The sequence below is a fragment of the Filicampus tigris genome, chromosome 2 (assembly GCF_054856515.1).
Source record: "Filicampus tigris isolate MCC_2025a chromosome 2, RoL_Ftig_1.0, whole genome shotgun sequence".
Taxonomy (NCBI): domain Eukaryota; kingdom Metazoa; phylum Chordata; class Actinopteri; order Syngnathiformes; family Syngnathidae; genus Filicampus; species Filicampus tigris.
The window spans coordinates 7962696-7978111 of record NC_141218.1 but is presented as its reverse complement, the minus strand read 5'-3'; the positions used below and the strand labels follow the sequence as shown (position 1 = coordinate 7978111).

Here is a 15416-nt window from a genome sequence, read left to right as displayed (position 1 = left end):
TATAAAAAACAAAAGTGCAATATAGCCCAGTATAGCATAATACTGAAAAAGAAGCAAGTTTGTTTGAGAGATTTTGCCAAATGAAATGGCAGCATTTTACCCATCCTTTGACACATCTGTATGTATCTGTAATTGTATTTTTGAAATGTGGTGGAGTCTGATTTTCATAAATGTGGACATGACCATTTGCAACAACATAAAATGGTGGTTGTCAATACAATGCCGTGTGTCTTCAAAATGCTCCCCCTGCAGAAACACACTCTCAAGTGACAATTACCTCATGAACAATATAACTACTAACAGCCGATTCCTTTAGGCTGTGTGCATTTGAGGCCTCCTTCAGAGGGCACTTGGACTTTCTGAAGGAATCACGAGACCTCCAATGTTCCTTCGGTTGGAATTCAACGACCACATAAAAGAAATATTCAGAAAAGACTGCAATGTGCGTGCCTGGGGGCCAGAATTTGGTTCTATGCTTATATTAAAAACTTTTCCCCCCCTCACGTAACACTTTCCCTTCCTTCATTTTTTAAAAATACATACAAGAGTATGTATTTGTAGTATGAAAAGGTCAATATACATTGGCATACATAAGATTTACAGCCACTCATGACGTCCCAAAGTTTCAATGTGGCCTGCACTGAAAACCAGTTTGACACGCAACACCACCTAGCATAAAAGTTAGCTGTTGTGCTAATTGCTAACTGTAGGAGGCACTGCGCCCTTGCATAACAACTATAGAAGTCAAGAACTACTGACAGAATCATATGGAGGACACGCAATGAACACGATGGATGAATGCTTCTTTGCCCAATTTTCAGCGACACCGTGTCGAGGCAATCGAGCATCCATCACCATCACAGACTGGAACAGAATGTGGCTAATTCAGAGTAACCGTAGCCTATGCTCTTTCTGCACACAAGAGGAAGGATAAGACACAACACGGCACGTGGAGCTGACATTGACACCTTCATCCCCGAAACTCAAGAGCAAAGCCCTTCAACGTGACATTGAAATGCAAACCAGGGACAACGTGTTCTCGACAACAAATGTTTGTGAAAAGACCATTTCACACGTGCGTGAACTTCATAAAAAAATTTTAAAAAAAACACACACACACACACAGTAGTGCTTTGACTGTGAGGGTTCTGCGCTCAAATAAAATGAAGCACCAGACAACCACAGCGATGCCAAGAATCAGGCGGAAACTCAGTATTCATCAGAATGCTGTATTTAGACTAGCGGGGGCGGGCGCACACAACAAATTAATGTCAAGAACATATTTGATTTAACATCCTCTTTAAAGAGGGAAAAGTCCACCCCAAACAATCTTTATATGTTCTATGCAGCCCTGCTAGTTGAAACACGGCATTCTGATAAATACTGTATTTTTGGAATATGAGTTAAGCCGTAAAATCCACCCGTTTTTGTCTATCTCAGGGGGCAGCTATTTTGCAACTTGTCGCTGACTGAAAATGACATCACACTCAGCTTCAGAAAACAGGTGAGCCGTGATTGGTTGTTACCTGAGCCCCGAGCAACTGGGATATCATTATCGGTTGTCAGAAGCGACAAAATGGCCGACTCCTGAGACGGCTGAAAATGGTTCGATTTTGCTGCTTAAAACTCATATTTCACGAATGCAATATTAATCAGAATGCCGTGTTTAGACTAATGAAGGCGCATAGAACAAATCGTTGTTAAGACATTGTTACTGTAATGCATTCTCAAATGTAAATGAAGCACTCTTCTCTCAATATGGGCCCCCTCGATCCCCCTTTCAAGATTGCTTTGCGTATAACCGCATCCATTAGCTAAAGATGCATATTTTCATGCAGCAGGCAGAAGCGGAGAGACGAAACACTGAAATATATGGAGCTTGGCGAAAAGGCGGCAAAAGAAGGACGTGAGGCTGAGACAGCATGCTAAATAAACCCGGGGAGGGAGAGGGAACGCAGGAGGAGAGAGAGAGAGAGGAGAGGCGGCATGAAGCTGCTCACACAGCACTCGGATGCTGAGACACTCAGAGGACGTGCCGCACCGTCGCAGGATGCAACTCGCGCACTTGGTGGAAGGAAGCATCGCGGTGACTGGAGGAGCCGGGAGGTGAGGAAATCACACACAGCAGACAGCGCGGCATGCATTCGCACGGATCGCCGTGCAATTCGGTTGGTGGGGTAACGCAGCGCAGGTAGGCTGGGAAAGGCGGAATAGGAACGTGAGGTTTGGGTAAGTCGGGGAGGGGGGGAAAGTATGACAAGTGGCTCAGAAGTTATAACAAGTGGATAGGATGTGTAGGTGAGGAGAGTAGGACGGGTGAGGTTGGACAGAAGGAGGAGGACATGGAAGATAGGACGGATGAGGTAGGACAGGAGGGTATAAAGTAGGAAGGTAGGATAAGAAAGGTGAGATAGGAAAGGGTGACGCTAGGCTCGGATGGGGTGGGTTGGAAAGGTCAGTAGGTAGGAATGTAGAGAAGAACAGATGGACGAAGAAGGTTGGCAGGAAGGTACGGTAGGACAGATTCACTGGCTAATCTGTCGAACCTCAATCGATCAATCCTCTCTGTAGCTGCTCGTGTGCGAACACCAAATTTTTCATGATCCGTTCAATGACCGCAAAGCAAATCTGTGCTTCTTGATATACCGACATGTTCGGATGCTTATTTGGAAGCTGCGTAGATTTCATATTTACATCTGATTTTTTTTTTTTTCCCCCCATCCAATAGCCCGCCATTATTGTAACAATGATTCAAGAGGTGCCCGTGCTATTATCCATTCCGTTAATGGATGCGCCGTCCTGGCTACTAATTTCGTAGAAAAGGATAATGGCGGCCAGCGTTAAAGCAGCTCTCGCCCCCGCATCCCCGTCGTCCCTCTTTGCATATTGCATCCGGCAAGGGCCGCTAATGCAACTTCAAAGCGTGTTTGCGGACTTTCAAGCAGGCTGAGGCAACTCGAAGGTTGTCTTGGAGCTCGCGGTAACAACTCACATTCGCAGCCGTCTGCCAAAGTCGACGCTACGCCGCCTCGACTCTTTAAAGTCGGCAGATTCACAGCGGACAAAGCTAACAGGCCATCAGAAGATTAGTGATTAACAACCGTCCTTTCATTGTCTATTCAGGAGCACTGGCGACGACAGCATTTGGGCCGCCGCAAGCGTAGCGTAGCGTAGCTAGCGACCATGGATTTCAACGAGAGCTTCGCGGCCGAGCCAGCGGGCCCCGCATCGAACGCAAGCGCGGACTACGAGGGCTACTACAGGGATCCCGACGCCAGCAAAATCATCATCCCGTCCATCTACGCTCTGGTCTGCTGCGTGGGCCTAACGGGCAACGCCATGGTGATTTACGTCATCCTCAAGTACGCCAAAATGAAGACGGCCACCAACATTTACATCCTCAACCTGGCCATCGCCGACGAGCTGTTCATGCTGAGCGTGCCCTTTTTCGCCACGTCGGCCGCCGTGCGCCACTGGCCCTTCGGCTCGCTCATGTGCAGGCTGGTGCTGAGCGTGGACGGCATCAACATGTTCACGTCCATCTTCTGTCTCACCGTGTTGAGCGTGGACCGCTACGTGGCCGTGGTGCACCCCATCAAGGCGGCGCGCTACCGCCGACCCACCGTGGCCAAATTGGTCAACGTTTGCATCTGGGGGCTGTCGCTGGTGGTCATCCTGCCCATCATCATCTTCGCCGACACCGTCCCGGCTGAGGACGGCGCCATGGACTGTAACTTCCTGTGGCCGGAGGAATCCTGGTCCGAAGCCTTTGTGGTGTATACTTTTCTTTTGGGCTTCCTGCTTCCCGTGGGGGCCATATGTTTGTGCTATTGCCTCATGGTGGCCAGGATGCGAGCGGTGGGGCTGAAAGCCGGCTGGCTTCAACGGAGGACCTCCGAGAAGAAGATCACCCGCATGGTGCTGCTGGTGGTGGCCGTGTTCATCCTCTGTTGGATGCCCTTCTACGTCGTCCAGCTGGTCAGCGTCTTCCACCGGCCGCCGGACCCCATGGTCAACCAGCTCTTTGTCATCCTCAGCTACGCAAACAGCAGCGCCAACCCCATCCTCTACGGCTTCGTGTCGGATCACTTCCGCCGCTCCTTCCAGCGCATCGTGTGTTTCCGCTGGCTGGAGTCCGGCGCGGATGCCGAGCAGGTGGACTATTGTGCTGTGGGGGTCAAGGGGCAAGCCCCGTGCGCACGGCTGGATTTTCCCAAAAACCTCACTGCCTCTGATGTGGTGTTTCGCAACGGAACGTACACCTCACGCACCACCGCCGTGTGAAGACGTTTCTCCGAAGAAAGATCAGTGTGGACGGACCCAAAAGAAACGAATCAAACGGCGAATTGAGCATCTAAGTTTTTGTGTACTGTAGATCAAAAACTGGATGTGTCTTTTCACTGCACTGGAAGGACAGTACCGTGACTTAGCAGTACCCCAATTTACGGCTCCTTTGACTTTGGCCGTTGATGGTTTTTTTTGCTTTATGTTGCAAGTACGAGGGAATTTCAGTCACGCGGCCACTTGAGTGAAATTGGGAAAATAACGTTAATTGAACGAGACGGTCACTCCCAGATTAATATCTGACTAATATCTGATATCAGACTAACCCAACCACCTTACTAACCCAGCCTGACTCCAGATCCCGACTTCACTCACAAGGCCACAACTCTCAAAGGCAGACGTCCAACACGTGCAAGGACTACAGTATGTGCAGTAATTAGACTTTAGAAAAGCAGGTTATTTCTTTACATTCTCTCTTATCATGTTTTCATACAAGATGTTTTTTTTTTTTTTTTTTTAATTAGAGACCAGCAAAAAAAACGTTTTGGGGCTCGGCATTTTAATTCATTTCAATGGGGAAAAATTAATAGGAGTATTAATATATATGTATATATATATATATATATATATATATCATTATGGATCTATATTATTATTATGTATATACTGTATATATATTAGATATTAGATATACATAAATATATACAGTATATATATATATATATATATATATATATATATGTATGTGTATTGTATATGTAAAATATGTAAAAAAATATGTCAACATGTATTGTGTAAGTAGGTTTACTGTATATTTTGTTCAGGTTTTCATATGCTTGCTTGAATTTACAGTAGGCTACATACATACATTTGTATGTTTACAGTTGTATGTACAGTAGAGTAGACGTACATGCCAACATAACGTTTCTGTAAGAGCTGTGGCAGCTTAATTGCAAATAAAATGCTAAGGCTGTAAAGCCATTTTTCATTTGAAAATGCATCACTCACACACCCACACAACAATAAATGAACAAGCTTTTAGGTTCAGATGAATTGAAATTAGATTGCATTCATGTCAGCGTTTCAAATGTCAACTATTATGATCGGCTTTTGTGCCGAGACGCTTCTTGCGGCTTTTGTTAACTCTCGCCAGGAAGAGCCATGAGATAGGCTCGATGAAGCAAAGACCCCCATTCTTTCATCACCCCCCAACACACACACACACACACGTCTGTTTTATCAGCACTGCCGGGAACACAGCGATGGGTCATGATAGGCTTGGAGGACAGCTGTGGACATAAACATCTCGCATGTGTTTTCTATCAGCGCTGCTGTCTGACAATACCTCTTCGTTCTAGAATGGAATCACACGTAATTCAAAACAACAATACCCTCCGCATGCCTGCTTTTGGGTTGCCTTTTGCAAGAGTCGCTTACAATCTGACGTTCAAACAGCTCGGATACTGAAAGCCATTAACCCAGTGTGTCCCTCGTGTTTCCTTCAAGCAATAGCCATAAATGCATGACGATAGCCGCCTCACAGTGCTCCCAAGTGTGCGCATAACGCCTGAGGAATGTACATGTACATTAAAATTCAAATAAGATTTCCAGTTCAAAGAACGCTTCACTTTACATACAAATCATTTGAGGTAAGTCGCTTAAAGCGGAAATCAACCTGACCATATTTTTTTCAAGAATGCGTTTTATGCAAGCCCATTAGTTGAAACAGGGCATTCTGATTAATATTGCGTTTGTGGAATAAGAGTTAATCCACCCGTTTTCAGCCATCTCTGGGGGCGGCCATTTTGTCACTTCTGTCGACTGAAAATGACATCACAACTGCTCAGGGCTCAGGTAACGACCAATCACGGCTCAGCTTCAGACAACAGGTCAGCCGTGATTGGTCGTTACCTAAGCTCCAAGTAGTTGTGATGTCATTTTCAGTCGACAGATGTGACAAAATGGCTAAAAACAAGTGGATTAACTCTTATTCCACAAACGCAATATTTATCAGAATGTCATGTTTCAACTAGTGGGCTTGCATAGAACACATTCTTGAAAAAATATACATTTGGGTTGACTCCCACTTTAAGTCCAAGTTCTGCTGGGCTTCATCACAATGTCAACAATTAGTCAAAAAGACAAATAAGGATGACTCACTGGTGAAGTTTCCAGTTCTGGTTTGCACAGTTCTGGCTGACATGACAGGCGGTATGAATACACATTTGGCAAAATGTCATTTTACCTCCAGCGAGCCAAGATAACTTGGCCTTGTTTAGGAAATTCATTGTAAAGCACATTTGACCCAATAAGGATGGGAGTGCATGACCGTCTTTCTACCCTTAAAGCCTGGAGAGCATATACGTCATTTTCTTTTTTTTATCCAATTTTTGTTCTCTTAACCAATGAAATGTATCAGAATATACATGTGATGGTGTCGTGCGCCCGCAGAGGATGTTCTGGAATTCTTTCGAGTCATAATGGCGGACGCTATCGATCCCGGGAGCTTTAAAATGAGTAACGGCAGTGATGTAGATGATGCGCTTGTGGACTTTGAACCAGTCGAACGTGATTTATGGTTAGGATATATGTTTGTCGACAATGACAATATCGACGTCTTTGTAACAAAATAGAGGATGGTAATTACCACTTGATTTTTAAAATTAAAAATAGTGCTTCCCGTACACTGACACTTTAGTGTTTACAGTTTATTAATCTTTACATTAAAAGGTTTAGAGTTTACTAATCTTTACATCTTCGATCGAAGCAGTAAAGATGAATAAACTGTGAGCGATCCACACGTCTAAGGTCTCAAAATCTTTTGGAATTATGTTCTGTCTGCTACAGGGGCTGAGATATTAATTATTTGGTAGGTGTTGAATTTCGGGGAAAACTTCAGGTTTTCAAGGGTAATTCCAAAGACGACCTTAGGTTTTGGGGAGCTGTTGAGCCAGGCACTTTAGGCCTTAATGCAATCCATCAAAATATGACACATCGAATAAATCTTGGCGTTTTTCTGGCCTGCCTTCTACATACATTTAATTTGCAGTCACCATCTACTCACCACTCATAACAATTAATGAACCATATTAGGTTCTTCTGGTTTCTCATCAAGAATGAGTACGCGATGAGTCCTAATTACTTCGATTTGGCAGAGGCGTGACGACAATGCAAGACAAAAGGGCTTCATGTTAAATTGCACAATCATAAACATCGTTCCATTAATAGCTTCAGAGCTTTATTATCTTTGTTTCCTTCCACGCTGTTTGAGGCCTCATGAATGAAAAGAGGAGCAAAATCTCCAGCAAGATAGCCTCGGGGTCTTAAAATGCGTGGGATCACTCCGGATGTCCTTCATTTAAAATTGCAAAGATCGGATGATAAAGCTGGACAAAAGATTAGCCCCGACAGCCAGCAAGCTCCCCCGTCCAAAATGTCCCCGTGCAAAAGCCAAACACTGTTTTTCATTAGCACAATGCAAAAGTAACAGCAACCCCGCAAAAAGGCTAAAGGCACTTGGGGTATTCGCAGCGCTAGTGTCGCCATCCACAATAGTGTCGTACACGAATCAATGTCATCATCAACGATATGCTTTTACCGAGCGTTTTAAAAGTTGAACTTGTTTAATGTCAATATCAAACGTTTACACTCTGACAGTCTTTTTACGGATGCAGAAATCAAATCAAAAGGACATTGGATTTTGATTACTATTGTTTTTTTCCACTCACAGTAATGGAATACAACAGAGATGTTATTTGTCAATGTGAAAAAGTAAAACCATTCCTGGAGTCCTTCGAAAAAAGTTCCAGGGCAAATTTCACTGTGTTTGTTTTTTTAATGTTTTGCTGTAAAAGCATTTGTGATTGTCTTCAGTTTCAAACAGCTGGATGTGATTCAACGTGGCCGCAAAACATTCCAAGGCGGGAAGAGGTGAGGAGGAGAGGAGGGGCGGGTTCTGATGAATTAGCGTTCGAGCGGGACTGACTGCCCTAGTCAAGGTTAAAATAAAGAAACACCCTTCCAACATTCAACCCTTCAAACATCTGCAAGGCAAACTTTTTTTTTTTTTTTTCTCAAGGCAAATCGGAAAAGGAAGAAAAATTGCTCGTAAAGTAAACATTCTGTACATTCCTCTGATTTCACGGGGCTTTCACGGCCAGTTGCGTCAAGGATAAAATGATCCACGACAAGACTCAAGAATTTCCAATGGAACCTTTGGCTCCAAACCAAAAGACTGCTAATGACAACAAATCCCTGTTTACTGCACTTGTGAGCAAACCCTACCTCAAAATAACAACTCATGAATCAAGCCGACAGTTATCTTCACTTGCGAAATGGGGGGGGGGGGGGAGAATCAAGCGGTCAGTGTTTGCAACATACAAGCAAAGTAACAACACAAAGAGAAAATGTTTTCAGTGTCTCTCACCTGCTACATTAACGGATATTTTAGCGCAATAATCAACAATGACCCTTTCACCATTTGTCAACTTATTCCAATCAGGATGCCTTTTCACATCTGAGTGTTTTTTTTTTTTTTTTTTAAAGTCAAGCCATTCTGAGCGCTCTCTTATTAGACATGGCTCTTGACGCCCGCCGAAGGGCCCGCCGCCCCCTGTTTATCATGAGCGCCGGAGATCCAGTGGTAGCAGTCAGTGCCGGTCTTGCTCCGAGGCCGCGCAGCACAGCGGGTGCAGTAGACGATACCCAGGGCCACCATTAACACCGCGAAGATGCAGATGGGCACCAAGAGGCCCACCAGGAGCCAGGTGCTACTCGGCGACGCCCCCCTGCCCTCCTGGACAGAATCCGAATGTTTGACCGTGGGCGGCTGAGATGGAATGACCCAAGCAGGCGCATCCTCGGAGGTGGTCGCTACATCGTCCGCGTCCTCCCCCCGCTTTTCCTCCTCCGGGGATTGTTTTTCTTGCTCCGATGGATTGTGGTAGCTGGAATCGGTAAGCATGTCAGAGACTGTGACTTTATCCTCTGGATTTCCTTGGTTGTGGAGCACGGTCGAGAACCCCGCCCACCAATTCCAAGCTCCCTCCGAGATTGTAGAGGTAGAAGAAAAGGGGAAAGGAGTGGTCTCCTGCTCTTCTTCCTCCTCATCATCTTCGTAAAAGTAAAGGGAGGTGCTGGCGACAGCGGGTGTGTGTGTGGGCGCGGGCGTGGTGGTGATGGCAGTTGACAAAAGGTCAGCATGGCCTTCAATATCTTCCTCCTGTGTTGCGGTCTCCGGCGCTGGATGAATAATGTCGTCCTGCGGTGCGCTGGTCACCCAAATGACATCAGAACCCCAAACTTTGGGCGGGTCAGTCAACCAGTCAAGCGTCCGATCCCCCTCTGGTTCCCAATCGGTTTGGCCGGGCTGCGGGGGCCAAGCGTAGTCCACGGGATCCCATTCGGGTCCAGGCTGGGGGGTAAGCCAAGGAAAGGGCGGCGTGACAGCGGATCGGTCACCTATCTTCTGGCATGAAGACGAGTCGGACATGACGAGTTGGTAGCCTTCCTCGCAATAGCACTCGAAACCCCCCTCGTAGTTGAAACACATTTGCTCGCAGGTTCCCGGGATCTGGCACTCGTCCGTGTCTTGACATCGACTGCGGTCCTCGGGCTGCGGCGAGAACCCGAAATGGCAGTGGCAAATGAAGGAGCCTCCCGTGTTCTCGCAGGAGTGTTCGCACGGATCGCTTAGGCATTCGTCCAGATCCTCGCAGATCCCCTCGTCGCTGAGGCGGTAACCCTCCTGGCAGCGGCATTCAAAGGTCCCGGGAGAGTTGACGCAACCGTGCTCACAGGGACTCTGGAGGCACTCATCCACATCCAGGCAGCCGTGTTCATCTGGAGCCAGCATGTAGCCGTCGGGACAGGCGCAGCGGTATCCCCCCGAAAGAGGGACGCACTCAAACTGGCAGTTGGCCTCTCGACAGGCATCCGACAGCAGGCAGCGCTGGCCGTCCTCGCCGAGTTGATAGCCTTCGGCGCACTCGCAGTACGAGTGCGTGCCGGCTTGCTTGCAGAAATGCTCGCAGCCGCCGTTGTTCCGTTGGCACCGGTCGTGCGACGGCGGGGCTTCGGAGCAGAGAGGGGAATCTCTGGACCACCCCACCGAGCCATCTTCCCTCAACGCGCAGAGTACCGACTGCTGTCGCGTCTCGCAGGGCACCGTCGCCACCGATCCCAAGGGTATATGGGTCAGAAGGGTGCTTAGAAGGCCAAACGGCGTGGCGTAGAAGGCGTTGCCGGAGCCCTCGCTCCACAAGGCAGGACACATTCCTTTGTAGTCATAGTGGCACAGATAACCATCCACCGGCACGGAACAGGACCCGTCCAGCCATTTTAAGCTCTCGCTGGGCTCCCGAGTGTTGTACCCCATAACCACGCAGCGGGGCACCGAGCACATGGTGTGCGAGTACTCTCTCTGCCAGTTTGTATACTCGGTGTCCTGGTCACCCGTCGTCCACGAGAAACCCCGAAGAGGTCGAGTGGCGGTGCACTGGCGGGGTTGCCGCTGCAGGCCGATCCATACTTGGACTTTGCTGCGCGAGTGGCGCAAGTCCACGGTGGTGAAGAGGGCGTGGACGGCGGCGGCGTCCACCTCCCGTTTTAGGGTGGCCAGGTTGCCGCCCTTCTCCTTGCAGGCCCTCCACGAGTCCAAGAAGGTTTTCCGCTGGAAGTAGACCACCATGCAGCCGTCCGCATTGCACAGTGAGTCTCGCTCCATCAGGTCGTCGGTCCAGACGCAAGAAAAGCCCCAGAAAAGGAAGGCCAGCAGAGAGGTCAGGAGGGGGGACGCAGAACCGCTCAGCGGGGAGCCCATTCTGTATTCCTTTTGTAGCCGCCTATTCTAGCCTAGTTCAACTTTTCTCCCTTCATTTGAACTTTTTCTTTTGGGAAACGCTCTTCACGCTGCCCGACAGGAACACATCTGAACCCACTGCAGTCGAGCACACGCAGAGCGCAGGGAGGGAGGGAAGGAGGGAGGGAGGGGGGGGAGGGAGGGAGGGGTGGCGAAGAGGAGAAGAGAGGAGAAAGAAAGTGTTTTTGGAAGATGTGGGAGGAGGGGGAGGGGCTCTGGCCGCGATGTATGTCAGAAAAGGGGCGGGGGGGGGGGGGGGGGTAAAGTGGAGTGAAGGAGTATGTCATATGGTTTTCATAAATCCTGATCGTGGATGTAGTTTGATACGCTGCCATTTACACCCCCAAAACACACACGCAAAGGACTTCAAGGAGTATCCTTGGCTTAATCAACTTAAAGATGCTATCCTACAATGTTATCTTCCCGTTTCCTGTTTGCTGTAAGATTTAGTCAATAGATTTTTTATTTCATTTTTTTAATCAAATCATTTATCCTCTATCATCTAACCACCGGCTAAAGATGTTGTCCTTTATCTCTAAATGGAATGGACCAGAGGATGGAGGCCATCTTCCTGATCGCACACATCTGCTTTCCTAGCCCAGAAACACATTTGCACTCAGCCAGGAAGAAGATTCGGTTTCCTGCAGAAAAAAAAAAAAAAAAAGATCAGGAACAACAATTCCAGCTAATAAATCTCCCCGCTAGTGATGGGGAAGTAGGGAAAGTTGTCAAGGTCAGTGGCGTGGAGAAAGAGGGCCTCTGGTTTTGCTATGAAAACAACCACTCAGTGCTGAAATTGAGTCTTAGGTGGAGGGAGGGGCTGCCGAGGTGGGGGGCGGAAGGGGGGGAGAGCAGTTTTGTGTGAAAGTCGGTTCAAGCGGGCGACAGTCCTTTTAGTCCTGTGAGTCCGCAGGATAAATGATTGCCGTTTGGTATCCCAAGCTGTTTAAAATGCTCCTCTGAGAATTGGAGTCCAGCTTTTTTGGTCGCCACAGATTTATGCGCAACCGTTCGGCACAGTGAGACAAGACAACAAGTGAGCCGAGTGTCTAATTACCTTCATGTGATCATTTCGGAAATATTTCCTTTCCTCCGAAAAGATCAGGGCAATCATCGGCATTCAGTGGTTTGGCTTTTTTAAAGCATCATCAGCAGGCAACCACGGGACTGCCGCTAAGTGAGTTTGTTATGACACCTCGGCACTGTAATTTGTTTATCCGCGCAAGACAAGAGTTGCCATTCACACACAGGCACGTGCCAACAGCACAACATGTGTCTTCGGGCTAATATTTGGCCGGTTGGCAGGGAAAGCAGCCGGGTGACTAATAATTAGTACTTCGCTCCGATATATTGTCAACAGAAATCCTGTGTGTTATTTTGATCAATATTTTATGAGTCAGTTGGGTTGGAAGAGCTGAAGATTTTTTGTAGTCGACTATAATGCGATAAAAGTCGAGTGGAAGTCGACTAATCGATGAGATTGTCGATATTTTTTTTTAGCACAGTACCGCGATGCCCAACCGGAAGTTCTCGTTGTCGCATAGTTGTTGTCCGCAGATTAGCGGACAAAGATGGAGATTTTCCGAATGCCACTGAGTTGTTCCTTGCCGCCAGCCGGTACAAATATTTAAGACCAGCTGCGATCAGAATTGACGAATTTAGCGAGGCTAAACGCTACTCTCATCCACCTCCAACTTATTTTTGTACTCTTGGATCAGCGCAGATGTATAGTATGAGGACAGTGTTGCCATGTGGCCGGATAATTTTGCTGCCCCACAGAGCATTATAGTTTGTCGACGGCCGGACACGGGCAAGTTGAAAATGGTCGATTGGAAGAGGAGATTCCAAAAAAGACGTGATTAGTGAATAGTTACAATACTGCAAGTGATCCGATAGTCAGTAGTCAATATCTCGCACAGCTTCTTAAAGGGGAAGTCAACCCCCCAAAAAATCTTTGCAATAATATGTTCTAAATGCCTCTCCACTAGGGCGGATTTTTACTGCTTAACTCATATTCCCAAAACACAATATCAATCAAAATGCCGCGTTTAGACTAGTGGGCCTGCATAGAATATTGTTGCAAAAAAAAAAAAAATTTGGGTTGACTTCCCCTTTAATCAAAACTCTCTATTCGCAGTATCTCTATTCGGGAATAGAAAAGGACAGGCCTAAAAGAAAAATAATAACGACATCTAATTGGTCAGTCTACAGTCGAATGGAATCTAAGAAAAATGTTGCTTACATTTGAATCGGATCGCCAGAGAGTGATTCATTGAACATCTTTGTTGCTTGCACCGCTAAGCGCACGCATCCGATCGACAATCAGCAATGGAGCCTGAGATTCAAGAATTCCTGTTCAACCATCACATTGAAACGGCGGACGATCCTGTGGGAAAGTTTGGAACGTTTCCCATGAGCCCAGCGTTCCCAGAGTGAGTCACAAGTGCCCGGATGTCCTCTGATCTCGACTCTTGTGCCCATGTGACGCTTCTATTACGTGGTTGAAGCACTCTCGAGCGTCGGCCGAGTACTTGCCCCGAGTTCAACAGTCTTCCGGTTGTTGTGGATTCCTCCCCCATGCAGTCTACTCGTACTGGCTCGGCAGGAAATTCCCCTTTATACTATTAACGCGAATCAGTCCACCAGATGGTTCAAATACACGAATCGATGGATGTCTTAGCTCGTTCTCCATCATCTAGGGAATGTTTTGCATACTGTGTGTAATAACATACCGTAGATACATAAGGTAATTCACACTACAAGGGCAAAAGATAAACACGTTGCTGTGCTATCGTTGTAATTGAAGTCCAAATGTGTGAGAATGTGAGGCGTTAACAGCGCTGTGAGGAGATGCTGTAGGTGTTACTCGATACTGTCCACAGTTCATGAGCTGCCTGCTACTATAGGAGCAGAGAAGGTGATGAAGTTGCCGGGATCCAAAAATAACAAACATTTCAAAAGTCCAAAGTGAGGCAAAGCAGATGCGACACGCAGACGTCGCAACAGAAAATATGTCCTTAAAAAAGTTAGAACCCTTTTTCCGGGCCAAGTTTCCTGAGACACGCCGGGATGGAAATGGCAGAAAAAGCAGCCGGTGTTAGATTTCACTTTTAAATGGTCGCTCCAGATGGACAACAACACCTGGATTTGTATAGAAATGCATACACAGATCTTATGAGTACACTTTTTTGATCGTGCAGAAGAAGCTGATCTGCTTAATGATCCCGTTATCAGCTGTGTTGAGGGGCTGCTTTAAGATAAGTCGTGGAGCAAGCGGGAGTGAGAATCCATCAGTGTCAAAAACTATCCAAAAGGCCATTTGCGAAACTAATACCGGCGAAAAAGACGACAAGCTTGAGCCGGGTAAAACGCACAAATGGAGTCAGTGGCCCCGGGCGGCTACGATAAGCAATAGCAAGCAAAACAGTCCTGCTAAAAAAGGAAGCTCCAATGGATACAGTCTGTTCCCCCCACAAGACTCCAGACTTTTTATGTGCCAGAGTCAGACAGAGACTCCACACAACGAATTAGCTTCAGGCTGCAAGGAGCTGCTTCCACAATCTTTTTGCAACCATTACAAAAGGTACATATTCATGCGCATTATTTTTTTGCAACTCCTTCAAAGTGAATATTGATGTAGTAGCGCTGTAAGACGTTCATCCGCATTGATGTTTTATTGGGCCGCACAGTTGAAATGACTGTCTTGGATTTTATAAGGCAAGTGACGCCATTTGATCCTAAGAAGAAAAAAAAAAAAAGGTGTTTATTGCAAATTGCCTGCGGCTGCGCAAGATTAGCCAGAAGGGAAGGATATTTATCGGAGAGACGCCTTTGTCACACTGGTAGATAATACCCGTCTTCGGCCGCTGCAGTTATCGCTCCAAATGAATTGCGTGACGTGGAGTAGAATGCTCCGCGTCACTTCACAGAAAGTCTCCTAAAGTGCAAATCAACACAAACATATATTTTTTAAGAATATGTTCTATGCAGGCCCATTAGTTGAAACACGGCATTCTGATTAATATTGCGTTTGTGTAATACGAGTTAAGCTGCAAAATCCACCCGTTTTCAGCCATCTCAGGGGGCGGCCATTTTGTCACTTCTGTCGATTGAAAATGACATCAGAGTTGCTCAGGGCTCAGGTAACGACCAATCACGGCTCAGCTTCAGAAAACAGCTCAGCCGTGATTGGTCGTTCCTCGAGCATTTGTGATGTCATATTCAGTCGACAGAAGTGACAAAATGGCCTCTTCGACAGATGGCTAAAAACGGG

The 15416-nt window shown here is 47.0% G+C and overlaps 2 protein-coding genes across 2 annotated transcripts; one reads left to right on the top strand and one right to left on the bottom strand.

Annotated features, from left to right (window-relative positions):
• Window positions 1-1935: 1935 nt before the first annotated feature.
• sstr1b (somatostatin receptor 1b) lies at window positions 1936-4826 on the top strand. The gene is made up of 2 exons (XM_086054423.1): window positions 1936-2106; window positions 3124-4826. Exon 2 carries the CDS (start codon window positions 3184-3186, stop codon window positions 4282-4284), a length of 1101 nt encoding a protein of 366 aa, XP_085910549.1. The 5' UTR covers window positions 1936-2106; window positions 3124-3183; the 3' UTR covers window positions 4285-4826.
• A 3062-nt stretch (window positions 4827-7888) lies between these two features.
• On the bottom strand, window positions 7889-11206 carry cd248a (CD248 molecule, endosialin a). The gene has a single exon (XM_086054398.1). The coding sequence runs from the start codon at window positions 11102-11104 to the stop codon at window positions 8855-8857; it is 2250 nt and encodes a 749-aa protein (XP_085910524.1). The 5' UTR covers window positions 11105-11206; the 3' UTR covers window positions 7889-8854.
• Window positions 11207-15416: the final 4210 nt, after the last annotated feature.